The sequence below is a fragment of the Pan troglodytes genome, chromosome 10 (assembly GCF_028858775.2).
Source record: "Pan troglodytes isolate AG18354 chromosome 10, NHGRI_mPanTro3-v2.0_pri, whole genome shotgun sequence".
In the NCBI taxonomy this organism is placed as follows: domain Eukaryota; kingdom Metazoa; phylum Chordata; class Mammalia; order Primates; family Hominidae; genus Pan; species Pan troglodytes.
In genome coordinates this window covers 115,719,159-115,746,748 of record NC_072408.2, presented here as the reverse complement: position 1 = coordinate 115,746,748, position 27,590 = coordinate 115,719,159, and the positions used below count along the sequence as shown (strand labels likewise).

The 27,590-nt window shown below is 46.6% G+C and overlaps 1 protein-coding gene and 1 non-coding gene across 2 annotated transcripts in view; both read left to right on the top strand.

Moving 5' to 3' along the window:
* SVOP (SV2 related protein) overlaps nt 1–26,521 on the top strand; it is a 110,592-nt gene extending 84,071 nt beyond the window's left edge. The window contains exons 10-16 of the mRNA XM_016924135.4: nt 75–148; nt 3,146–3,222; nt 14,613–14,720; nt 17,609–17,720; nt 19,275–19,356; nt 21,541–21,630; nt 24,661–26,521. Coding sequence (XP_016779624.1) covers nt 75–148; nt 3,146–3,222; nt 14,613–14,720; nt 17,609–17,720; nt 19,275–19,356; nt 21,541–21,630; nt 24,661–24,867 — 750 coding nt within the window. The 3' untranslated portion in view covers nt 24,868–26,521. The remainder of the gene's footprint in view (nt 1–74; nt 149–3,145; nt 3,223–14,612; nt 14,721–17,608; nt 17,721–19,274; nt 19,357–21,540; nt 21,631–24,660) is intronic.
* Nucleotides 10,876–10,982, top strand: LOC112205069 (U6 spliceosomal RNA). The gene has a single exon (XR_002938934.1). It is a non-coding gene; the product is annotated as a U6 spliceosomal RNA (small nuclear RNA).
* Nucleotides 26,522–27,590: the final 1,069 nt, after the last annotated feature.

Here is a 27,590-nt window from a genome sequence, read left to right as displayed (position 1 = left end):
GTCTCAGGCCACCAGCCCATCTCCCATGCATCTGTAGGGGAGAGAATAAACACTATGTCCTTGTTTTGAAACAGGAAGACCGAGGCAAAATGAGGGACCTTTTCACGCCCCATTTTAGATGGACAACTCTTTTGCTGTGGTTTATATGGTAAGAGCTGTTTGTTGACCACTTTGACCCCTTTCCACTCCCTGTGCCCTGTTTTGGGTTTTGTTTTAATGCAATGGACAGATAGCACTTTGATTTCAGGCAGCGTTTGCAAATTTCAGTAGTTTGAACATCATCCTCCTGATTTCCGTCATATCCAGGTTATCATCTGTACGCACTATTATTTCCTTGATCTTTTTCTTTAACTTGACTGCTTTTAATCACCGTGCAGGCTGGAGTGTGGTGGCGCTCTCCTAGCTTACTGCAGCCTTGAACTCCTGAACTCAAGCAATCCTCCCTCCTCAGCCTCCCCAAATTCTGGGATTGCAGTTGTAAGCCGCTGAACCAGGCTTATAACTCTGCTTTAAAAGAAAACACCTTAATTGCAAGTCACAGATAGAAGGCACTCTTAAAGAGAAATACCAGCAAAAGTAACCAGACGGATGGTTTGCAGAGGCAGTGAGCCTCTGTATATAAGAGATAAGAAGGCTGGCTGGGCATGGTGGCTCATGCCCATAATCCCAACACTTTGGTAAGGTCGAGGTGGGAAGATCTCTCGAGGCCAGCAGTTTGAGACCAGCCTGGGCAACATGGTAAAACCCTGTCTCTACAAAAAATGTTTAAATTAGCTGGGTGTGGAGGCATGCACCTGTGGTCCCAGCTACTCAGGAGGCTGAGGTGGGAGGATCACTTGAGCCCAGGAGGTTGAGGCTGCAATGAGCTGTGATCATGCCACTGTACTCCAGCCTGGGCAACAGAGTGAGACCCTGTCTCAAAACAAAAAGAGATGGGAGAGGGGAGGTGTTAATGACTCATTAGCACAAAAGTGAGACTGGGATATAATTTAAAAGGATTGAAAGGATTGAAAGTAAACTTAAAAAGTAATTTTTCTTTCACAATACAATTAAATATTTCTGCTATGTGGGCTGGTGTGGTGTCTCATGCCTGTAATCCCAGCACTGTGGGAGGCTGAGGCAGGTGGATCACCTGAGGTCAGGAGTTCGAGATCAGCCTGGCCAACATGGCATAATCCTATCTCTACTAAAATACAAAAATTAGCCAGGCATGGTGGTGGGCACCTGTAGTCCCAGCTACTTGGGAGGCTGGGGGATGAGAACCACTTGAACCCGGGAGACAGAAGCTGCAGTGAGCCGACATTGCACCCCTGCACTCCAGCCTGGGCAACAGAGTGAGACTCTGTCTCAAAAATATGTGTGTGTGTGTGTGTGTGTGTGTGTGTGTGTGTGTATTTATACTATGTCAGTGTCTTCCCTGCAGCCCATATTGCCCCTTGGGTACCACAGGGGTGGCATGTGGCACGTATTTTGGGAACCACTGATTTGGTCAACATGGGCATCCTTTTAAGTTCCAGTTCTGATCCCGGTGGACTTTTTCTTAAATAATACCCATGGAAGGGAGCGGAGACAGAAGGTGTGGGTTGGGGGTGGTATTTGGAGAGTGTAATCACCTTAAACTCCACAATGAATTGGAGCTGCAGTCATCTTTCAAGTCTCTTTGCACCAATTCACGTACACAGCATTAACAGTGAACAAAATTGGCCTGGCTTAAGGCTTTATGTTCTATTTTAACCAGTTCTCATTTTTCTATTCACCATTTAGCAAAGGTGCTAATTAACAGGGAAGTGTCCCCAAGGTGGTCAATTACAGGGAAGAGGAGAAAAAAGCTTTGATAATATACAGAACGGACTCTAGCTCTGCCCCGAATTCCTGAGAGCTCAATTAACTCAGCGAGCCTGCAGAATTTTTTAAAAGGATGGTGGGGCATCAGAGTTGAGAATACCCACCTTTGAGCACATGTAATTTGGTTGGGCCAACGCTCCTTGAATACTGAAGCAATTAATTAGAGACTAATTTTAGTGCATTATGAAAGCCACTACATTTGCTTGCACACATTGAAACCTAAGGAAATGAATCACTGGCTTCTGATTATGACTGAGTTTTCATATAACTATTCTACTGGATGAGAAGGTTCTGGTCTTGCAAACTTGAGTATTCTAGTTCATGGGTCAGCCAGGAATTAATAAACGGTGTCATTCTGCTCTGAAATTCGAAAATCACATGTCCAAGTTGACGCAATTGACCCAGAGCCCTAAAAGATGTTAATGGGACTGTTTTCTTCCAGACGTTGGTCCCATTTTTCCCCTATTGCCAGTTGGGTAGACAGCCTTGGAGGTGTTGTGTCTCTTGTATAGCATAGTTCTGTTACCAGAAAGGTGTCCTGATTCAGACCCCAAGAGAGAGTTTTTGGATTTCATGCAAGAAATAATTCAAGACCAGTCTATAGAGTAATGTGAAAGCAAGTTTATTAAGAAAGTAAAGGAATAAAAGAATGGCTGCTCCATAGGCAGAGCAGCCCCGAGGGCTCCTGGTTGCCCATTTTTATGGTTATTTCTTGGTGATATGCTAAACAAGAGGTGGATTATTCATGCCTTCCCTTTTTAGACCATATAGGGTAACTTCCTGAAGTTGCCATGGCATTTGTAAACTGTAACGGCACTGGTGGGAGTGTAGCAGTGAGGACGACCAGAGGTCACTCTCATCGCCATCTTGGTTTTGGTGGATTCATAGCTGGCTTCTTTACTGCAACCTGCTTTATCAGCGAGGTCTTTATGATCTGTATCTTGGCCGACCTCCTATCTTATCCTGTGACTTAAAATGCCTAACCATCTGGGAATGCAGCCCAGTAGGTCTCAGCCTTCATTTACCCAACCCCTATTCAAGATGGAGGTGCTCTGGTTCAAACACCTCTGACAGTTCTTGGTCTTTCAAAGGACACAGGATCACTTCCCTTTGATCATATCGTGATGCTTTTTTACCTACCATCTTCTTGCTCAAGGTCCCCAGTAAAGCCCCCAAAATCCCAGTGTAGCCCAAAGACTGGTCCCTGCTGCTGTAGACATTGGCCCTTCCCAAGGGGGTAGGGAAAGGGGACTCGTGTTCCTCTGATCATTTCTTTACCTTTCTTGCTTTCTCCTGGCAGGTTTTCCAATGCATTCTCTTACTACGGGTTAGTTCTACTCACCACAGAACTCTTCCAGGCAGGAGATGTCTGCGGCAGTGAGTATCTTGGTTGTCTTTGCCAGCTAACTACTCCCACACCCTTGGCACATACACACTCATGCACACACTCCCACCCCAGGCTCTGCCCTTAAGGGACTTGGCCTTGTACTACTTCTGTGGTTTCCAAGACACTCTGTAGAAACCTGGACAGTCTTGTCGCGATGGAGCTAATCTTAGAGGAGCCACATCTTATGTCAGGGTTTGGGCTCTGAAGTTCGCACTGTTAAAAGATAAACCAAGGCACATTAAAGAAAAACAGAGGTAATTTTGAAGAGTTTATCTGAGCGGACAGCGATTTATGAATCAGTAGAAAAGAGCTGAAGAAAACAGAAACAGGGAACAAAAAGCAGGTGGGTTGTTTCAAAGTGACTTTCCTTATTGGATTAAAACAGAGCAGATTTTCTTGTCAGCCAGCTCAGTTAAACTAGGCCCCTTCACATGGTTTGCTGTGAATCTTCCTTTTTAAAATTATTATTATTAAATTTATTATTATTATTATTTTATTTTTTATTTTTGATGGAGTCTTGCTCTGTCGCCCAGGCTGGAGTGCAGTGGCTTGATCTCGGCTCACTGCAGCCTCCGCTTCCTGGGTTCAAGCAATCCTCCTGCCTCAGCCTCCCAAGTAGCTGGGATTACAGGTGGCACCACCATGTCTGGCTAATTTTTGTATTTTTTTAGTAGAGATGGTGTTTTGCAGTGTTGGCCAGGCAGGTCTCAAACTCCTGACCTCAGATGATCTGACTGCCTTGGACTTCCAAAGTGCTGGGATTACAGGTGTGAGCCACTGTGCCTGGCCTATTATTATTATTATTTTTGAGACAAGGTCTCATTCTTTCACCCAGGGTGGAGTGCAGTGGCACAGTCATGGCTCACTGCAGCCTCCACCTCCTGGGCTCAAGAGATCTTCCTACTTCAGCCCCCAAAGTAGCTGGGACTACAGGTGCAAAAAGAAATAGCATGTTAGTTAAATTTACTTATTTATTTATTTATTCACAGAAAAGAGGCTGAAAAGTTGCAGGCCAGGCGTGGTGGCTCGTGCATGTAGTCCCAGCACTTTAGGAGGCCGAGGCAGGTAGGCTGAGGCCAGGAGTTAGAGACCAGCCTGGCCAACATGACAAAACCCCGTCTACACTATAAGTACAAAAATTAGCTGGTTGTGGTGGTATGTGCTTGTAATCCCAGCTACTCAGGAGGCTAAGCCAGGAGAATCGCTTGGACTCAGGAGGTGGGGGTTGCAGTGAGCAGAGATTGCACCACTGCACTCCAGCCTAGGCGACAGAGTGAGATTCCATTTCAAAAACGAAAAAAAAAGAATTATATTTGGGAGTAAAATATTTTGATTTCCTTCAGGGTCTGCTATCTGTTGAGTGATGTTCTACTAGAGTCAAGTTGGAATTTGGTATCTGATTGCCACAAAGAGTCTGTTTTGTCGGTCTTACGATCTTTGTTTTAATGTTAATGCTGGTCAGTTGTGCCTAAACTCCAAGAGGGAGGGGGTATAAGAAGGAGGTATGTCTGAACCTCCTTCCCATCATGGCTGGAATTCAGTTTTTCAGGTTTCTCTGGGGTCGCCTTGGCCAAGAAGGGATTCATTCAGTAGATTGGGAGCTTAGGATTTCATTTTTGGTTTGCAGTTAAGTTACTCTTAGCTGATTTCAGTTTGCTCACCTAGGACCCCACAACACTGGAGCTGTCTCAGACTAATGGCCTCTCAGTTAATTTTTTCTAATAGCATTTCTTTTTCTTTTTTTTGAGACAGGGTCTTGCTCTGTTACCCAGGCTGGAGAGCAGTGGTGTGATCATAGCTCACTGCAGCCTTGACCTCCTGGGCCTAATAGTATTTTAAGGTGAAAATGTAATATAGGTTAAAATTATGGCTGGGTATGGTGTCTCACACCCATAATCCTAGCGGTTTGGGAGGCAGAGGCAGGAGGATCACTTGAGGCCAGGAGTTCAAGAACAGCCTGGACAACATGGCAAGACCCTGTCTCTACAAAAAATTTAAAAAATTAGCTGGGCATGGTGGTGTGTGCCTGTAGTCCTAGCTACTAGCTGGGAGGCTGAGGCAGAAGGACTGCCTGAGCCCATGAGTTCCAGGCTGCCGTGAGCCATGATTGTGCCTCGGCAATCCAGCCTGGGTGAGAGCGAGACTCTGCGTGTGTAAAAAAAATAAAAATAAAAAAATAAAATTATCATCGCAAATCCCCTAAAGAGCCCTCATGAAGTATAGTACTCAGAGCTTTATGGATATGATCCTGAGCAATAATTCTAATGTGCACATTAAGTTTGAGGACCAAGTTGGCTCTCCACCACGGCCACATAACAGACTCACCCGGGAAGCATTTTTTTTTTTTTTTGAGACGGAGTCTCGCTCAGTCGCCAGGCTGGAGTGCAGTGGCGCAATCTCGGCTCACTGCAAGCTCCACCTCCCGGGTTCAAGTGATTCTCCTGCCTCAGCCTCCCGAGTAGCTGGGACTACAGGCGCCTGCCACCACGCCCAGCTAATTTTTTGTATTTTTAGTAGAGACGGGGTTTCACCATGTTGGCCAGGATGGTCTCAATCTCTTGACCTCGTGATCCACCCACCTCGGCCTCCCGAGGTGCTGGGATTACAGGCGTGAGCCACCATGCCGAGCCGGGAAGCTTTTAAACAGTGCCCAGACCCATTTAATCAGGACTTGGGAGAGCAGGTGGAGCCCAAGCATTAGTGAGTTTTAAAAGCTCCCCATGTGATTCTATTGTGCAGCTGGAGGTGGGAACCTCTGGACAAAAAGAAACAAATGCAAAGAAAAGTCTATATGCTTTTTTTATGCCTGTGCTTTTAAGCCATTCTGACTTTTAAGATAACACTAAATTCTCAGCATTGAACTCAGGTTAGAAGATAAAAGAATCAAGTTCCTGCTTGTGTTCGGGGTTTGCCCAATTATCTTTTATATTAGGCCTCTATAATCATAGTTAATAGTTTTGTTTATTGGTATAAGGATTGAGTGAGGTAGTGGAGTCCCATCTCACTGTGGGGGTGTGGGAGAGTCGTGTTAAATGCTCTGCTGATGTGCTTCGATTGTAGAGTCAATCACAGGGTTTGGTATTGATTGAGCACAGATTGCCTCTCCTAAGAGTAGAAAGCTTAAGCTAAGCATCCTAATGCTTAAACTAAGGATTCAGGGGAATGTCGTAAAACAGGGGTTAGCAACCTTTTTCTATAAAAGGTCACTAGTAAATATTTTAGGATTTGCAGGCCACATAACTCTGTTGTTTGTAGCAGGACAACGGTGGACGGCATATTGTTAAATTAAGTCCAGCCTAAAGCTGCCTCCTTGCATGTTTTAAGTTCAGCCTAAAGTTTCTCCATACATAGTGAGCTGTATGAACTGTAACCTAACTGGATGTGTGAACAGACTGTAATCTACTCTTGTGCCAATCGCTGATTTCCGCCACTCAAAAGCAGTCAACTCACCAGGCGTAGTGGCTCATGCCTGTAATCCCAGGACTTTGGGAGCCGAGGTGGGAGGATCACCTGAGGTCAGGAGTTCAGGACCAGCCTGGCCAACACGGCAAAACCCCATCTCTACTAAAAATACAAAAATTAGCTGAGTGTGGTGGCACATGCCTATAATCCCAGCTACTCAGGAAGCTGAGGCAGAACTGCTTGAACTGGGGAGGCTGAGGCTGCAGTGAGCTGAGAAGACGCCACTGCACTCCAGCCTGGGCAACAAAGCGAGATTCTCTCTAAAAAAAAAAAAAAAAAAAAGCAATCAACTGTTCAAACTCTATTCAAATAAGGCAAACACTGAGCTGTAACCAGTCCAGCAATTTCTGTATCTCACTTCCGTCTTCTGTTACTTTCCTGTTTCTGTCCATAAACCTTTAAACACTTGGCAGTACCAGTCTGTCTCTGACCCTATTCTGGCTTGGGGGCTGCCTGATACGATTTACTGTTTGTTCAATTAAACTCTGTTACATTTAATTTGTCCAAGGTCTTTCTTTTAACAATATAAATGAACAAGCATTGCTTGTGTTTCCACGCAAATTTGAATTTTGGGTCATTTTTATGCCTCATTATTTCCTCTTCTTTTAATTTCTAAAAATCATTCAAAAAAACATTTTTAGCACATAGGTCAGGCAAAAAACAGGCAAGGGACCAGATTCGGTCAGAGTTTGCCAACCCCTGTTGAAAAGCTCTCTCTTATACCTGGGTGGGAAAGTAAAACTGTAGAACAAGCCCACAGCTGGAAATTAGGAGACCTGGGTTCCAGCACCAAGTACCTGTGTCACTTTGGGCAAGTCATTTACTTAGTATGTATTTTCTACACGCCAGGTACTGGTCTATGTGTCAGTGTCCAAAAAAGCCAGAGCTGGACAGAAGTGAAAGCAGTGAAGGAAAATTTCATTTAGTAACAATTGCAATAGGAGGAGAGAGACCTCAGTATAGAACTGGGCTCCTTTCTGTATACGCAAGTATTCAAAGTGGGGATTTATAGCCAGGGAGCAGGGTGGGGGAGTCAGTGGATGGAAAATTACTAAGAGGAAATGTCAAGGATAAGATGGTTTCTGGTTAAACCGACTTGATAGGATTATTGCTGGGCCAGGCTCATACTCGTAATCCCAGCACCTTGGGAGGCAAAAGTGGGAGGATTGCTTATGCTCAGGAGTTCAAGACCAGCCTGGGCAACATAGTGAGACCCCATTTCTACAAAATGTAGAAAAAATTCGCATGCCTGTGGTCCCAGCTACTCAGGAGGCTGAGGCAGGAGGATTGTCTGGGCCTGGGGAAGTCAAAGCTGCAGTGAGGTGTGATCACACCATTGCATTCCAGCCTGGGCAACAGAGCGAGGCCCTGTCTCTAAAAATATAACTAACTAACTAACTAAATAAATAAATAAATAAATAAATATTTAAAAAGGACTATTGCTGAAGGCAAGTATAGGGGAGGAAGCATATCTTTCCTTCTATTCATCCTGGTTTTATGACTGAGGCCCCTATAACAAAAGACAGATTAAGAAAAGCATATGAACGTATTTCATCTAAGTTTGATGTGGCATAGGAGCCTTCATAAGGAAAGGAAGACCTGGAGAAATGGTTAAGCCTGAGTATCTTTGTGCCAGATTTGATGAACAGTGGAGAGTCGTAGAGAAATATGACAGGACGAAGAGTGTGACCTGGTGGTAACAAACTGGGGGAAAGTCAGCAAGGCCTGTTCAGATTCTTTTCTGTCCCTGTGTCTTTGGAGATAAGGATTTTCTTTTTCTCTGGGTATAGGCAGGGCACCTCTCACCTGAGGGTTTTATGATCTGCTTCAAAATAAAGTCATAAAATGGCCGGGCATGGTGGTTCATGCCTGTAATCCCAGCACTCTGAGAGGCTGACGCGGGCAGATTGCTTGAACTCAGGAGTTCGAGACCAGCCTGGGCAATATGTTGAAACCCTGTCTCTATCAAAACTACAAAAACTGAGCCGAGCGTGGTGGCGTGCATCTGTGTTCCCAGCTACTTGGGAGGCTGAACTGGGAGGATCACTTGAGCCTGAGAAGCGGAGCTTGCTGTGAGACGAGATTGTACCACTGCATTCCAGCCTGGGTGACAGAGTGAGACTCTGTCTCAAAAAAAAAAAAAAAAAAAAAATCAGAAAATCCATCTGGGTTTTATGACCTGCTTCAGGGGTGAGGGGCAAAGGAAGGTCAGAGGCCCCTTCTCCACATGCTGTTTCTCCAATTATTTTGACTTAAAATATTCAAAATGCCAAGGTGCCATATTTGGGGGTTGGCGTGTCCTGAACCCCATCACAGGCCAGGGTGATAAGAAATCAAGGGTGGGGGGTGAGGAATTGGATCAAAAATATCAAAGGTGTGCATTTTCGCTAGACTGATTCAGCAGTATCTTGTCAAAACTAGACAGAGCCCAAGGGTGAGGATGAATTTTTAAAAAGACTCAGAGGAGCCTAACAAAAGTTTGGTTAAAATGGTGGGGGTCAGGGGGGTGTGGGGGTTGGCTGCGCATGGTGGCTCACACCTGTAATCCCAGCACTTTGGGAGGCTGAGGCAGGTGGACCACTTGAGGTCAGGAGTTTGAGACCAGCCTGGCCAAAATGGTGAAACCCATCTCTACTAAAATACAAAAAGTAGCCAGGCATGATGGCATGTGCCTGTAATCCCAGCTACTCGGGAGGCCAAGGCAGGAGAATTGCTTGAACCCAGGAGGTGGAGGTTGCAGTGAGCCAATATAGCACCACTGCTTTCCAACCTGGGCGATGGTGTGAGACTCTCTCTCAAAAAAAAAAAAAAAAAAAAAGAGTTTTTTGTCAGCTGAGCATGGTGGCTCATGCCTTTAGTCCCAGCACTTTGGGAGGCTGAGGCAGGTGAATCACTTGAGCTCAGGAGTTCAAGACCAGCCTGGGCAAATGGTAAGACCCCATCTCTATAAAAAATACAAAAAAGTAGCCTGACTTGGTGTGCCTGTGGTCCCAGCTACTCAGGAGGCTAAAGTGGGAGGATCACTTGAGCCTGCAGGTGTGGAGGGTTGCAGTGAGCGAAGATTGTGCCACTGCACAATCCTGCTCCAGCCTGGGCAACAGAGTGAGAGCCTCTTTCAAAAAAAAAAAAAAAAGAGAGAGAGAGAGTCTTTGTCATTAGAATACGTCAGTGAATTCTAATTACAAAAGACAAATATTTCTGCCCTGTGGGCTTATATTTGGGGGGAAGGGGAGACAATAGCATGATGAGAAATTATATAGTATATTACAAGGTGATAGATGAGTTAAAGGAAAAATTTTAAACAAAAGGTAAAATCATGCCTCTCATACAAATATAAAATTAATACATGACAGACTTCAATTAACTCATTAATTAATAAATGAATCAGTTAAGAATTACTTAAAGTCTGAGTGTGACCTATTTGCAAGCTGACAAGTTAGCCTTTCACAGCTCCCACAGGTGCTAGCAGAGGACACAACACTCCTGGGTCAGAGACAAAGGACCATATTACTCATAGCAATTGCAGTAGCCAGAGTATCGGCATTTTCCTACACCAGTTCCTCAAGCCCCCAATCCCCCAGGGTAACATGAAGAGGGGCAGGCAATACCAACAAAAGTATTGAGTTGTGTAACAAGAGAAGATCCCTAAGCTTAGGGAACCCCAACCTTTTATACTAGACAGTAAGCATGCCTGTCCTTTGCTCTGGAGAGAGACATTATATCTTCGAAAGCCATAAGCAAACTACTCTTTGAGCCAAGGGGAGACATTCTCTTTCTTCCAAGGCTGTTTGCTAAACAAATATCCTTGAAAATATAGTCCAGAACAAAGGTAGTCAGCGCGTCTACTCAAAACATGCAGAAATGTCAGAGACCCAAAGAGAATTGTCTACTAACACAAATAAGAGGGTACAACTGGTTCAAAGGAGAAGTCAAAGCAAACACATATACAGGCAATCAGAAATGCTGAAGTGAATTTACAATTAGAGGCAAAACTGGTCAATATGTTTAGGGCAGTCAACTGCATCACCACCAGGCACTATTTGCATTTCTATGTATTAATACTAGAATCACTTACATTACTATCATTTTTCTACAACATAGCTCAAAGACAATGACAGGTGAAGGTAACCTATAAAGGTACAACTACAAGACATTTTTGCCCATTTCAAAGTCTTTCACACATGCTTACTTCAGCAGCACATATACTAAAATTAGAACAATACAGAGAAAATTAGCATGGACTCTGCACAAGGATTCCATGCAAATTGATGAAGCATTCCATGTTTTTGTGGATTGGATTAAGAAAATATGGTACCTGTACACCATGAAATACTACACAGCCATAAAAAAGAACAAAATCATGTCCTTTGCAGCAGCATGGAGGCAGCTGGAGGCCATTACCCTAAGCAAATTAGCACAAGAACAGAAAACCAAATACGACATGTTCTTACTTATAAGTGGGAGCTAAACATTGGGTACTCATGAACATAAAGATGGCAACAAGCCCAGGTGTGGTGGCTCACACCTGTAATACCAGCAATTGGGAGGCCGAGGAGGGAGGATTGCTTGAGGCTAGAAGTTCGAGACCAACCTGGGCAATGTGGCAAATTCCTATCTCTACAAAGAATACAATAATTAGCTGGGCCTGGTGGTGTGTGCCTGTGGTCCCAGCTATTTGGGAGGCTGAGGTGGGAAAATTGCTTGAGCCCAGGAATTCAAGGCTGCAGTGAGCGGTGATTGTGCCACTGCACTCCAGCCTGGGTGACAAAGTGAGACCCTGTCTCAAAAAAAAAAAAAAAGGTCAGGAATGTAGGGCAGATAAAGGGGCAGTGGTTAGAGTTAAGTTTTAAATAGGATGGTCAGGGTGGCCTCAATGAGAAGGTGAAATCCAAAGACTTGAAGGAAGTGAGGAAATTCATCATGGGGAGGGATAAAGGGCAATTCAGGAAGAGAGATCAGCCAGTGCAAAGATCCTGAGGCAGGTGCATGCCTTACTTGCCAAAGGAACAGCAAGGAGACCAGTGTGCTGGAGTAGAGTGAGTGGAGCAACAGGGGAAGAAGTAGAAGGTGGGATCAAGGATGTGTTAAGTGCCAGATAATATAGGGCCTTAAAGATTTTTGAAGGACTTTGGCTTTTACTCTATGTGTCGTGGGAGGTCATTGCAGAGTTTTAGGCAGAGGAATAACAGTGATTTGACTTAGGTTTAAAAAGTATCCCTTTGACTGACGTGTTGGAAATAGACCATGGCTGGGTGGAGAGGTCAGGGGAGAAAGTGAGTACAAGCGTAGAAGCAGGTAGACTAGTTGGAAGGTTATTTTGGTAATCCAGATGAGAGAGGATGGTTGACGATGGCTCAGACCAAGATGGCGGCAGTATTACTGAACTGAACCTCCCCCGGCACGGTAAAGCCAAACATCTACACTGAATTTTGCAGTAGGAGAAAGGAGGGCATTTATTTGCAGGATGCCAAGCAAGGAGAAACAAGCAGTTCACACTGAAGATCCGACCTCCTGGATAACTTATAAACAAGGATTTTTAAAGGCAGGGGTACATTTTAGGAAAGTAGAAGTTACAGGCAAAATCATAGGTCAATCCATGGAAACTATACCTTGGTTTGGACCCTGAAATTGGGATATCTTGAGTATCAGGGGGCCTTACAGGTGGACTTAGAGATTCTTTGATTTGTAATTGGTAGAAAAAGGAAGGCTTTTTCAAAAACTTGAGGTCAGCAGGAAGGAGTGTTAAGGTTTGGCCTGTGGGCCTGACTCTCTCTAGGCCCCTCAGGAAAAGATTTATAATCAAGGGCAGTGGTCAGAGTTGGGTCCTCAGTTCTTCCTTATCTATTATGTCTACTCAATGGTGGTCAGCATTTTCCATCTGGTGGATTCCGGGTTTCTGAAACCAACTCAGGGACATATGTTAAGATGTTATCTTTAGTTTCTATAGGGAACCAAACATCCTGTGGCTCTAACCTTCTTGGGTGGCTATTATTTTAAGGTATTTTTACCTTCCTGTTTATTAAGTTCTTCAGTTACTTCTCAAGGCTAGCTAGGTGCCTGGTATTTCTCTTGAAGGGACTCAAGATTTTCCTTTATTTCCATGTTTGGGGGTGGTGGGCAGAAGCCTCCTGAGACAGGGTCCCTGCTCTGTCTCAGCAGTGATGAGATGTGGCCAATCCTATTCTAATATATTTTGAAGGTTGAACAGCTGATGGGTTGGCCGTAGGGTATAATAAAAGAGAATAGTCAAGGATACCTCCAAGGCTTTCTGCCTGAGCAACTGGAAGGATGGAGATGCCACAACTGAGATGGGGAAAGTGTAGGTGGAGCAACTTTGGGGGACACTCACCCTCTCTGAGTCTTGCCTGTTAAATGGCTGGTTCAGATAGGGTGTGCGAATCAATTTGGACTGCTATAACAAAATACCTTAGACTGGGTAACTTAGAAACAACAGAAATTTATTTCTGTCGGTCCTGGGGGCTGGGAAGTCTAAAATCAAGGCACCAGTAGATTCAGTGTCTGGGGAGAGCTCTCTGCTTTATAGACAGCATCTTCTTGTGGCATCCTCACATGATAAAAGGGGCAAACACTGTGTCCTCAGATGGCATAAGGGCTGGGGAGCTCCCTTCAACCTCTTTAATGAAGACACTAATCCCATTCATGATGGAAGAGCCTTCATGACTTAATCACTTCCCCAAAGTCCCTACCTCTTAATACCAACACAATGGAGATTAGGTTTCAACATGAATTTTGGAGGGACACATTTCAGACCATTTCACCTCTATCTTTAGGAGATTAGTCCCATAGTTTGAGAGTAAAGCAAGGTCGGGAAGGGAGCAATGTAACATTCATCCTTCTTTATTAACTCTGCCTGGAACAGGGATGAGATCTTGTTTCCATCACCTCTTTGGCCATTGGGTTCCACTCCAATTCGCTTTCAATAAAAAGGTTAGGGGTAGATGGTGAGGGACAGGAACAGGTGATAACCATGTATTAGTTATCTATTGGGCATAACAGAATTACCACAAACTCCTGACCTACAGAAACTATGAGATGATAAACGTGTGTTGTTTCTTAGTGGCCTGAGACAGCACACACTTATCATCTCATAGCTTCTGTAGGTCAGGAGTCTGGACACAACTTAGCAGGGTCCTTTGCCAGGCTGCAATCAAGGCATCAGCCAGGACTGGAGGTCTGTGTTCTCATCTGGAAGCTCAACTGTGGAAGGACCCACCACCCCACCTATGTTGGTTGTTGGTAGCATTCAATTCCTTGTGGTTGTAGGACTGAGAGCTTCAAATTCTTGCTGGCTGTCAACTGAGGCTGCCCTCAGCAACTAGAGGCTTCCCTCCACTCCTTGCCACCACATAGGCCACCTACATGGCCACTTGCTCCTTCATAGTCATCAAGGAAAAGCATAAGAGACAGTCCTGCACGATGGGCATTTCAGTCTTGTGTAATGCAATCACATACATCCTGTCACCTTTGCTGTACTCTGTTGGCTAGAAGCAAGTCACAGGCCCCATCTACACAATCAAGGGGAGGGGATTACACAAGAATATGACTACCAGGAAGTGGGGATCATGGGGGCCACCCTAGAGTCTGTCTGCCACTAAAGTGCCTACTACGTGCCAATTCTGGACTAAGCACATTCATACGCATAGCCCACTTTCAGTCTCTCAATCCCTTTGCATGGTGCTTTTATTTGCCCCAGTTTTATGAGGAAACTCACACTTAGAGAGATGAAGCTGGAGCACTGCGGCTTGGTGTTCAAACATGAATCTGTCTGTCTCTGAGTCTGGGCTCTTTCTATGGCATCTAAACTGAATCACCCCAGGGAAGGAGGTATGGGGAGCAGGAAGGTGTGATTCAAGACTCTGGATATGACTCCCCCTCTCTTTCTCTCTCCCAACCCCAGTCTCCAGTCGGAAGAAGGCTGTAGAGGCAAAATGCAGCCTGGCCTGCGAGTACCTGAGTGAGGAGGATTACATGGACTTGCTGTGGACCACCCTCTCTGAGTTTCCAGGTGAGGGACCTGTGCAAGGTGAAGCTGTGTGAGGCAAGCCTGGGAATATGGCAATTGTTCAGCTGGTGGCTCTGTCTACCCTACCTGGAAGCAAATCCCATTTTTAGTCAGTGAGGGACTTTGTTTTTCAATCCTTAACTATAAGTTGTCAAGAACTGTGAAGGGGCTGAGATGTTACCCTACTTGAAGACTGTCGAGTTAAGCTGCCCAGTTTCATGCATGCTGGCAGAAGACATGAGACTCCTGGGTCAGAGACAAAAGACTATTATAGCAAGCAGCTTGAGTAGTACCTTGGTGACTGTTTCCCTTGCCCCCAAGTCCCATGGGGATGATGAGGAAGGACCCACGTGGAGGCTACACATGCAATGGATTTTCAACACAGCTGGGGAACCCCAAGCTTAGGGAACCCAAATATTTTATAATAGCCTGCCAGAAACCTCCCTAAGGGAGACATTATCTTTATTATATTGGACAATAAGCCAACCTGCCCTTTGCTCCAGAGGGAAACAGTATCCCTATCTTCCAAGGTTGTTTGCTGTACAAACAACTCTGACATGGTAGCCTGGACCAAAAGGGCAGCTGATCCCTCTGCTCATAAGATGTGTAGAAATATGAGAAACCCATGGAGAATCATCCTCCAACACCAGGCACACTGGAAAGGAACAGTAGAGTGTCAAAAATCCAAACCTGCACATGATGCAAAGGTGATCTATCTTTTTTTCTTTTAAGAGGAATAATTATTACAACTACAATAACTTCTAGTATTTATTGAGTACCTGTTGTATGCCAAGGCCTGTGTTAAATGTCTTACAGATGCAATCTTATTTAATCTTGTGAAGTCGTTTAGTTATTCCCATTTTACAGCTGAAGAAACTGAGGCTCAGAGTGGTGACATAATTTGCCCAGTGTAGCAGAAACTGTTCCCGCAACTTGCAACTGCCAGGATTCTGTGCCTGAAGACTATCTCAGAAGGAATGAGAAGTGTCTGTATCTAAAAGCAAGCAAGGTAGCTGGAAGTGCCAAGGAGTTAGCACCTGGGAGCAGCCTTTAAACAATACTGTGGGATTTGGTGGACAAATACCCCAGCGTCCTTGCCCATCAGCAGGAAAACTCCAAGGCGCATGTTCTATGCTGGCTTTTGAGTCCCCCCAGTGGAATTCAGCTCCAGTTGCCCACAGTAGTGGGCAACTGCTTGATACCCACCTTTTGTTTGTTGCTTTCCCTTCCCAAATTTACTTCCCCACTCTCCTGCTGGTTCTTTCTTGGATTACCTCTGAAGTCGATGCCTTGCACTTGCATCCTTGTCTCAGGGTTTGCTTCTGGGAAAACCCAACTACGATACTGAGTACCCCACAGCAGGCAGGGCTAAGACCTGTGCTGCCACCCTAGAATTCAGAGTCTTCAGTCCCCTACTACACTGTCTATCTTTCCTCTAAAACCCTTTCCCCACATAGCTTAGTAGGTAAGAATGAAGGCTCAGAAGTTAAACTCAGCATTTGCAATCTCCATTTCTGTGACTTTAAGAAAGTCACATTACATGACATTTCTGTAACTGGAAGCAGTCACCATTTCTGTGATTTTACCTCTCTGAAACCCAGATTCTTCTTTATTTACTATGTGTATTGTTTTATTTGGTTTTGTTCATTAATGTGCCCCAACCTCCTGAAACAGTTCCTGACACACAGTAGGTGCTCATTGACTGAATAACTGTGGAAAAATGCTATTCGATAAATTAATAGCATTTATTTTAGAGGATCGTTTTGATGACTAAACAAGATTATGGATGTAAAAATGGGGCCGGGCACGGTGGCTCATGCCTGTAATACTGGTGCTTTAGGAGGCCAAGGCAGGCAGATTACCTGAGGTCAGGAGTTCGAGAGCAGCCTGGCCAAATGATGAAACTCCATCTCTACTAAAACTACAAAAATTAGCTGGGCATGATGGCGTGCACCTGTAGTCCCAGCTACTCAGCAGGCTGAGGCACAGGAATCGCTTGAACCCAGGAGGCAGAGATTGCAATAAGCTGATATCACATGCACCACTGCGCCCCACCCTGGGTGACAGAGCGAGGCTCTGTCAAAAAAAAAAAAAGATGTAAAAATGCTTAGCTCAAATTCAGTTATTATTATTACTAATAAGCACTATGCTATACTGCCTCTACTGAGGTAGAGTGTGTTATTTTTTAGGCCCATTTTATAGAAGAAGAAAATGAGGCTCAGAGGAGGTAAGGGACTAGCCCAAGACCACATGGCAAGTTAAAGGGAAAATGAGGCATTAGAACCCAGGCATTCTGTTCCCTGGATTCAGTGAATGTCATCATTCAGGCTCCTGCTGGTGCCTGAGTTAGTTATCTATTGCCAGGTAACAAATCATCCCGAAAATGTAGTGGCTTAAAACAATGCACACTTATGATCTCACAGTTGTTGTGGCTTCTCTGGGTGTTCTACTTCAGCATATTTCATGTGGCTGCAATCAAGGCATTGGCCCAGGGTCTGTAGTCTCATCTGAAAGCTCAGCTGGAGCAGGATCCACTCCCATGCTTACTGACATGGTTGCTGGCAAGATTCCATTCCTTGAAGGTTTTTGCACTGAGGGCCTCCGTTCCTTGCTGGCTGTTGGCCAGAGGCTACCTTCAGTTCCTTGCCAAGTGGCCTTCTCCATCAAAGCAAATATATGGAAGGGCCAGGGAAAGAGAACACCAAGACAGAAGTCACAGTCTTTTATCACCTGACCTCAAAAGTGACATCTTATCACTTTTGCTGTCTTCTAGTCATTAGAAGTGAGTCACTAAGTCTAGTGACTTAGGGATGATACAGGCTGTGCTATGAGGGTGGAGGGCATTGGGAATCACATCGGAAGCTGCCTATCTCTCCCCACTCCCCTTCCAGGTGTCCTTGTGACTCTGTGGATTATTGACCGCCTGGGGCGCAAGAAGACCATGGCCCTGTGCTTTGTTATCTTCTCCTTCTGCAGCCTCCTGCTGTTTATCTGTGTTGGAAGGTAGGTGATCTGCAGGCCTAGGTATGAGTTTGAGCACAGGTGGAGGTGTGGGTGCAGGTGTGGGTGCAGGCCCAGGTAGATGTGCGGGCCAGGTGTTCATGTAAGCCCAGGTGGAGGTGCAGGCCCAAGTGTGGGTGTAGGTGTGAATATGGGTACAGGTACAGGTGTGAGTGCATGTGTTGGTGTATGCCCAGGTATGGGTGCAGACCCAGGTGTGTGTATAGACCCAAGTGTGGGCACAGGTGTGGGTATAGGCCCAGGTGTGGGTATTGGCCCAAGTGTGGGTGCAGGTGGGGGTGCAGGCCCAGGTGTGGGTGTAGGCCCAAGGGTGGGCACAGGTGTGGGTATAGGCCCAGGTGGGGGTATAGGCCCAAGTGTGGGTGCAGGTATAGGTGCAGGCCCAGGTGTGGGTGCAGGTGTGGGTGCAGGCCCAGGTGTGGGTATTGGCCCAAGTGTGGGTACAGGTGGGGTACATGCCCAGATGTGGGTGTAAGCTCAAGTGTAGGTACAGGTGTGGGTGAGGCCCAGGTGTGGGTATTGGCCCAAGTATGGGTGCAGGTGTGGGTGCAGGTAGGGGTACAGACCCAGGTGTGAGTGTAGGCCCAAGTGTGGGTGTAGGGTGTGGGTGCCGGCCCAGGTGCGGGTATTGGCCCAAGTGTGGGTACAAGTGGGGGTGCAGGTGTCAGTGCAGGCCCAGGAGTGGGTGCAGATACAGGTAAAGGTGTAGGTGTTCATTAGGACTGAGGGTCATGGCTGCCTCACAACTGGATAAAAGATCAGGGTCTCTGATGGGGGTTGTAGTCAGGGGAGAACTTTGGCCCCAGTTTTGCTCTAATGATGCCATATTTAGACTTTTGATATCATCTCCCAATGAGATCATAAATGTAGCTATTTATATATATGTTAAAACTGTTAACTTGTTCAATGGAAATATTTCAAATAGACCGTTTTGTAATCCCGTTTTAACATTTCTCCATTTTTCCATTTGCCAAGAGCCTCAAAATATAGAAATGGCTTATGCCTCTATTGATCTCTGAGAGGCCCCAGACCACACCTAGTGAGGAATCTGTGGGCCACCTCCTGGTCTGAGGAAGATTGGGAGATGTAGCTTCGACCCTGAAATGTTAGTGTTCTGGGACATTTATGGGAACAATGGGACAGAGGGTTGGGATCAGAATTATCCCAAGAATACTAAATAGTGGTTTACTTTCCCCAGCTCAGCTGGCCCCTGGCTCAATTCCTGCTCCACCCCCAGCCAAATTCCTGTCTGAGCTTTCCACTATTTATATCACTTCTCCCTAATCTTGTGCCCATCCTGGGCACCACAGGTGTTCCCATCTCTCAGCCTGGTACTTTGAGGAATGATTAACTTACAAAAGCAGGACTGTCAAGATGATACTGAAATATGTGTGCCTGCATGTCTGTATCAATGAGCGTTGGGGAGGGGTAACCTTTGCCAATTGCTAGGGCATTGATACTGCCTGGGAAGATAGGACTATGCTGAAACAAGCAGACAGAAAAAAATGCCATCATCTGCCTTTATCCTCCTCCTAGAAATGTGCTCACTCTGTTACTCTTCATTGCAAGAGCGTTTATTTCTGGAGGCTTTCAAGCGGCATATGTTTACACACCTGAGGTAGGAGGGGTGTCTGGGAGCTGCTGGGGAACGGGCAGTGGGGGGAGAGTGGCTGTGGGGGATGCTCTGCTTCCAGAAACCATTAAAAAGAATGAGGTGGTGGGCGCGGTAGCTCATGCCTGTAATCCCAACACTTTGGGAGGCCGAGGCAGGAGGATCACTTGAGCCTGGATGTTTGAGACCAGCCTGAGCAACATAGCAAGACCCTCTCTCTAAAAAAATAAAATAAAAATTAGCCAGGCTGTGGTGGCACACACCTGTAGTTCCAGCTACTCAGAAGGCTGAGGTGGGAGGATCACTTGAGCCTAGGAGTTGAAGGCTGCAGTGAGCCATGGTCATGCCACTGTACTCCAGCCTGGGCAATGGAGCAAGACCCTATCTCAAAAAAAAAAAAAAAAAAAAAGAATGAGGTGGATGTCTATGTATTGATGTGGACAAGATTTTAAGACATACTACTGAATGGAAAAGGCAGATTGCAGAATAATATGTATGATATGATACCATTTATGTATTTTTAAAATACTTTCTATTTTCCATGTGTATATTTTTGAACATATCTGGGAAGATACATTCCAAAGATATCCCTGATAGTAGGGCCCTATGAGGAGAATTTTCCTGGCAGTGGAAGTAGATCAGGAGAGAATTTAGGCATTTTGATTTTTTACAAGGAGGATATATTTCTATATTGTTTATGTAATTGAGTGAATCGAAATATCATGTAGAAATGCATATGGTATGCACTGAAGAAGTATGTGCTGAATAAGTAAGTGAATGAAGATATATGTGCAATATATAGTCCAGAAAAAGCTAGAGGAATATACATAAAAATGTGACAAATCTCGAGTGTTGAGATCCTGAATGAGTTTTATATTTTCCTCTTTAAGTTTTTATTCTTTGCAAGCTTTCTACATTGAGCATTGCATTTGTTAAAACATGTTAGCTAATGTAACAGGGAACCCCCAAAGTGGAGGGTTTTGACACAAGAGCAGCTTCTCACTTATAAAAGAGCCCAGGCCAGGCACAGTGGTTCACGCCTGTAAACCCAGCACTTCGGGAGGCCGAGGCAGGTGGATCGCTTGAGCTCAGGAGTTCAAGACCAACCTGGGTAACATGGTGAAACCTCATCCCTAAAAAACATACAAAAATTAGCTGGGAGTGGTGGCACATGCCTGTTGTCGCAGCTACTCGGGGTGGGGCTGAGGTGGGAGGATCACCTGAACCCGGGGAGGTCGAGGCTGCAGTGAGCCATGATTGTGCCACTGCACTCCAGCCTGAATGACAGAGTGAGACCCTGTCTCAAATAAATAAGTAAATAAAATACTATAAAATAAAAGAGTCCAATATGGGTGTTCTAGGTTGGGGGACAGCTTTCCTCCTCCAGTGATTTGGGAACCCAGGCTCCTCGCATCGTGTGCCTTTCTTATCCAGGGATCTTGCCCCAGGGGACATTTGGCAATGCCCGGGAATATTTTGGATTGTCATAAGGTGGCATGGGGAGGCAGAAGGGCTGCTGGAATCTTGTGGGTAGAGGCCAGGGATGCTGCTAAACATCCTACAATGCACAGCAACCCCCACCTCCATGACAAAGAATGAGCCATCCCAAAACATCCACAGTGCCCAGGCTGAGAAGCCTTCTGGCTTAGGGCCATGGAGTCCTTCTCGCAGCCAGCAGACATGGGAAGGGAGAGGAGAAAACATACCTTTCTTAATTACCTTGGGCTGGAAGATGCACAATCCCTTCTCACTTTGCCACTTAACAAAGCACGTGGCCCCTACTGGGTACAAACTGAGAGACTGTAAACATTTCCATCTCTCTCTTTATGAAATCCCTTGAAAACCTGTGACCCAGGCTTCAAGGTGAACTCATGAGAAGAAGGTAGAGAGCAACCCCTGAGTTGTGAACTTGTGGCAGTTCCTGGTGGAGGAGTCTTTGGGGAGCCCCCCAGGACAGAGTGGACCCCTTTACTGGGTTCCCACCCGCAGCTCAGCCTCTTGCCCTAGGTCTGAGTTGAGCCTCCCATGCCCTTTGGGGTGAGGATCCCTGTCCCTTAAGGGCGTCACCAGCACTGGAGGGATTTGCCCTGACTTCCGGCCTGCCCCTGAGGTTGGTCCTATCAGCTTGGAGCTGGAGTGGTGGGAGGAACCTGCATGTCCCCATGCCCATATCCGGCTGCTGTGTTTCAGGTCTACCCCACGGCAACGCGGGCCCTCGGCCTGGGCACCTGCAGCGGCATGGCAAGAGTGGGTGCTCTCATCACTCCGTTCATCGCCCAGGTAGGTGCCGCCCCCAAATACAGAGGGATGGGGGGTGACAAAACCCCATGCATGGCAAGCAGTTACTACATGCCGACTGTCCCCAGAGCCCTCGGGTTGCATTCGCTCATTTTATCATAACAACACACCCGAGGACAGAAGAAATATTGCCTGCAGATGAGAAAACAGAGGCTCAGGGGCTAAAATGACATGCTCAAGGTCACGCAGCTGGAAAGTAGCCAATCCAGGAGTCAAACCCAGGTCTTCCCTGTGAAGAAAATCCTTGGGCTGCCATATGTTTTGCTTAAAAACAATGTGGATGAAAACAAGTGGGCAATTGTGAGTGAATTAATGCAAGAACAGAAAACCAAATACTGCATGTTCTCTGGGAGCTAGACATTGAATACACATAGACATAAAAATAGGAGTAATGGACACTGGGGACCACTCGACTGGGAAGGAAGGGTGGGAGTCATGGGCTGAAAATTCCACCTATTGGGTACTGGGCTCACTACCTGGGGGATGGGGTCATTTGTACCCCCAAACTTCAGCATCATGCAATATATCTGTGTAACAAACCTGCAGTGGACCCCTTAATCTATGATAAAAGTTGAATTTTTTTTTTTTTTGGGACGGAATCTCACTTTGTCACCCAGGCTGGAGTGCAGTGGTGTGATCTCAGCTCACTGCGACCTCCGCCTCCCAGGTTCAAGCGATTCTCCTGCCTCAGCCTCCCGAGTAGCTGGGATTACAGGCGTGCACCACCACGCCTGGCTAATTTCTGTATTTTTAGTAGAGACAAGGTTTCACCACGTTGGCCAGGATGGTCTCGATCTCTTGACCTCGTGATCTGCCTGCCTCGGCCTCCAAAGTGCTGGGATTACAGGCATTAGCCACTGTGCCTGGCCAAAAAAAAATTTTTTTTTTTTAACAAAAGGAAAGAAGGGTCAGGTGCTGTGTCTCACGCCTGTAATCCCAGCCCTTTAGGAGGCTGAGGCGGGCAGATCACTTCAGGTCAGGAGTTCGAGACCAGCCTGGCCAACATGGTGAAACCCCCATCTCTACTAAAAATACAAAAATTAACTAGGTGTGGTGGCAGGTGCCTGTAATTCTGGCTGAGGCACAAAAATCGCTTGAACCCAGGAGGCAGAGGTTGCAGTGAGCCAAAATTGCTCCACTACACTCCGGCCTGGGCGATAGAGTGAGACCTTGTCTCAAAAAGAAAAAAAAAAGGAAAGAAAACAAGTATGCCGACAAAATTTAGTGGAAAACAAATAAATATGCCAGTTCCTGCTTTTTGAATTAGATAATTAGACGTCATTGCAGAATTTTGCAACTCTTCGTGTGTCATGAAGCATTTGTATCTAGGGATCTTAGTAAGTCTTTTTGCTTTTTGAAAATCCAGGTTTTTTTCTGTTTGAATCACTTTTTTATTGAGGTAAACGTCACATAACAAAATTAACCATCTTAAAGGGAACAATTCAGTGGCATTCAGCACATTCACAGCCTTGGGCAACCACTGCTTCTATCTAGTTCCAAAACATTCTCATCACCCCAAAATAAACCCCTGGATCCACTAAGCAGTCACTCCTCATTGCCCACTTCCTCTAGGCTCCTGGCAACCACCCATCTGCTTTCTGTAGATTTGCCAAGTCTGAATATTTCAGAGAAATGGAATTTAAAGACGTGTTTAGCCAAGTGTTTCTATTCTACTTTGATTTTAGCCATTGTGTGGCACTCCTAACTGATGCTGGTTGAGAGCTCACCATGTGCCTCCACGGTGCCAGGTGCTGCCAGGTTCTTCCCATTAGGAAGTGACACCACTCTATGCCCATTTGGCAAATGAAGAAATGGGCTGGGCATGGTGGCTCACAGCTGTAATCCCAGCACTTTGGGAGGCTGAGGTGGGCAGATTACTTGAGGTCAGGTGTTCAAGTCCAGCCTGGTCAATTTGGTGAGACTCCATCTCTCTTAAAAATACAAAAGAATTAGCCAGGCATGGTGGCACATGCCTGTAGTCCCAGCTACTCAAAAGGCTGAGGCAGAAAAATTGCTTGAACCCGGGAGGCAGAGGTTGCAGTGAGCCAAGATTGCACCACTGCACTCCAGCCTGGAGACAGAGCGAGACTACATCTCAAAAGAAAAGAAAATGGGACTCAGCTCTGCCGTGTTGTTTGCCATGTGCCAAAAGCTAGGAAGTTGGCACAGGCACTGCACTGTTCCAGAGGAGAGAAGAGTTATAAGGAGCCCAGACTCAAGCTTAGCAGACCCAAGTTCAAATCCCAGCCCCATCCTTATTATCTGTATGAACTTGGGTAGGAACCACTTATCCTCTTTGAGCCTCAGTTTTCTCCTTTGTAAAATGGGGATGAAGTACTTAGCTCATAGGGCTGTGGCATGGCATCTGTGTTGGTCCGTTTTGTGTTGATTTAAAGGAATACCTGGCTGGGCGCGTTGGCTCATGCCTGCAATCCCAGCACTTTGGGAGGCCGAGGTGGGTGGATCACCTGAGGTCAGGAGTTCGAGACCAGCCTGACCAACATGGAGAAACCCCATCTCTACTAAAAATACAAAATTAGCCGGGCGTGGTGGCAGAAGCCTGTAATCCCAGCTACTTGGGAGGAGAATCGCTTGAACCCTGAAGGCAGAGGTTGCGGTGAGCCAAGATTGCGCCATTGCACTCCAGTCTGGGCAACAAGAATGAAACTCATCTCAAAAAAACAAAACAAAAAAAAGAATACTTTAGACCAGGTAATTTATAAAGAAGAGATTTATTTGACTCACGATTCTGCAGGCTGTACAAGCATGGCACCAGCATCTGCTTGGCTTCTGGTGAGGCCTCAGGAAGCTTTTACTCATGGAGGAAGGCAAAGGAGGGGCAGGCGTGTCACAAGGAGAGAGAGGGACAAAGGGGGAGAGGAGGGAATCACCAGATCCTTTTTAGCAAGCAGATATCACGAGAGGGCCTGATGTTACTAATACTATTTGATGGTTGGCGATGTCTGTGCTTCAGAAGGGATGCTTTCACCGACCCGTGTCTCCTTCCCCTAGGTGATGCTGGAATCCTCTGTGTACCTGACTCTGGCAGTTTACAGTGGCTGCTGCCTCCTGGCTGCCCTGGCCTCCTGCTTTTTGCCCATTGAGACCAAAGGCCGAGGACTGCAGGAGTCCAGCCACCGGGAGTGGGGCCAGGAGATGGTCGGCCGAGGAATGCACGGTGCAGGTGTTACCAGGTCGAACTCTGGCTCTCAGGAATAGTGACCGATGGGGGACTGAGCTGGTCTTTGAGGCTGCAGAGCTTGGGGGGCTGGCAGGCCCCAACTGGGGCACTGATTGTCACTGCCGACATCAAGAACTCACCCAAGAGTACGACCTGGACCAACAGGGTTTTGTGTCTTGACTCAGTTTGCTCATCTTCATTGAGGTCCACCCAGGGATGGGGAGATGTTTGCTCTAGGGGGTTCTCTGTATATGTGGTGAAAGCTTTGTTCATAACCTGTGGATCTACATGGGAAGACTACCCATATTAGGAGGGTCTGGTAATGCCAGCAACCAATCAGACACCACCCAGAGTCACCCGGCCAAACCCTCAGTGAACAACCAAAATATCTCTCTGTAGATACCGTCCAGGCTCAGGCCCATGTGACACCTGCTGTCCACCCACCGGACCTGTTCAGTAGGTTTCTCCCACACCCACAGCCCCAGGCTTTCTTCTTTGAAATTGCAGGTGATCTAGGTGTGGTCTGAGCAGCTATTTCCTGGCAGGGGCCCCCCGGTTTGCCTCCCTAGAGCCTGACCAGTGGATTCTCTGGCAGATGGACATGGTGCATTGAAACTGGAGCCACATGCCCCCACCCAGCCCCCTCTGGAGTTGCCATTGTTGGCACCAAGAGATCCAGATGTGTCCCTGGGGACAGCTGGTCTTGCACCGGGTGACAACCTCAGAATGCCGTTACCCCCTGGGAACTGAGGACTGAGGCCAAAGTGAATCAAGCTGAAGTCAGAGCACGGGCCTCCCCTTCTGAAGCAGCGAAGGCCATGGTTCCGGCTTCTTTCCTGGCCCCCTCCTTGGTCAGGCTGAATGGTGACTTTTTTTTTTTTTGAGACAGAGTCTTGATCTGTCGCCCAGGCTGGAGTGCAGTAGCGTGATCTCGGCTCACTGCAACTCTGCCTCCCGGGTTCAAGCAATTCTCCTGTCTCAGCCTCCCGAGTAGCTGGGATTACAGGTGCCCACCTGTACTTTTTAGTAGAGACAGGGTTTCACCATGTTGGCCAGGCTGGTCTCGAACTCCTGACCTCAAGTGATCCACCTGCCTCGGCCTCCCACAGTGCTGAGATTACAGGTGGGAGCCACCGCACCCGGCCTGAATGATGACTCTTGAGGGGAAAAAGTTTACTCAGGTTGCAGGTACAAAATCCAAAATCCAGGGCTTTGGGTTTTGTGCGTGGGTAGACAGCTGAATGGGCAGAGAAACCAGAAGGATGCTACACCCACCATCTCATCCCATGGGGATCAGGGGACCAGGATTCCCTGATGCGAAGCTGCTCCTCTGTCCAGGGACGTCTTGATCATTACACAAAGGCAGCCCCTGGAGTTCCATTCATGGAGCCTGCCGTGGAGTGGAGAGGGGTGGGAGGACTCAGGTGTGTGAAATGTATATGTTTTCAAAGGAAGCAGGGGGAGGCCAATTGGTTTTGAGTTGGTCTCCGCAGGCAACATCACTTCTGGGATTTGGTTTACTGGACCCTTTTTTCCCATGGTGAAGGCAGGGGACATAGACAAGGAGGGAGGAAGCTGGCAGATCCCATCAAAGGCCAGAGCAGACAGACCTACTGCTTGAAGTAAACATTGCAAGGAAGCCAATTTGTGCGTTCATCTCTTATTAAAACATGTCAGTGATGGACATTGCAAGAGCCTAAGTTTATTCATTGTCATCATGTCTTAGTGACAGTCCAGCCTAATGGTCTGCCTACCTTTGTTCATCAGAATTCATCTCAATGCTTTAGTGTGATAATCTCCTTTCCAATGAGTGGGGAAAGACATACCGTTGGCAGCCAACATTGTGGCTGAGCTTGTTGGAGACAACACTTTCTTCTAATGGTGTGCATGTCATGATGGGGGACTTCTTCCAGCTCAAGTTCTAAATCAACTGCAAACAATACTGTGTCTCTAAAATGTGGGCTGCAGCCCCCTCCGCCCAGGCAGTTGAAGAGGAGATGGCTTGGCAGATCTCTGTCTCTCTCTGACAACCACATTTCCTTGAACCACGTGTGGCTGTAGCTCTAATTATTTCTGGACAGCTGAGCTCTCCTGGGTAACACAGAACTTTTGCTTGTCTCTTTTGCCTTCCGGCTGGTCAGACGCTGCTGGATGATCATGTCCGCTCCCTCACCCTAGAATAACCCAGTGGAGCTGGGGGCTGGTGGGGATAGAGTGCTTGGTGGGCAGGAATATTTCCCAGAGACTAGGGTAAAGGGGTTTACAGTTGAGGGCCTTCTCTACTTGAGAAAGTGAAAGTTAAAAACTCTTGCTGGGTATGGTGGCTCATGCCTATAATCCCAGCACTTTGGGAGGTCGAGGCGGGCGGATCACGAGGTCAGGAGATCGAGACCATCCTGGCTAACATGGTGAAACCCCGTCTCTACTAAAGATACAAAAAAAATTAGCCAGGCGTGGTGGCGGGTGCCTGTAGTCCCAGCTACTCAGGAGGCTGAGGCCGGAGAATGGCGTGAACCCAGGAGGCAGAGCTTGCAGTGAGCCGAGATCGCGCCACTGCACTCCAGCCTGGGCGACAGAGCAAGACTCCATCTCAAAAACAAAACAAAACAAAAAAAACTCTTTGCCTTGTAAATAGCCTGCCCTTTTCAAAAAAATCAATATTATCAAATGATACAAGAGCTATCACAAAAGGCACCCAAACTTCTGAATATGTGAGACCTTTAGCTGAGGACATTTGTATCTAATTTTGAACAATCCTATT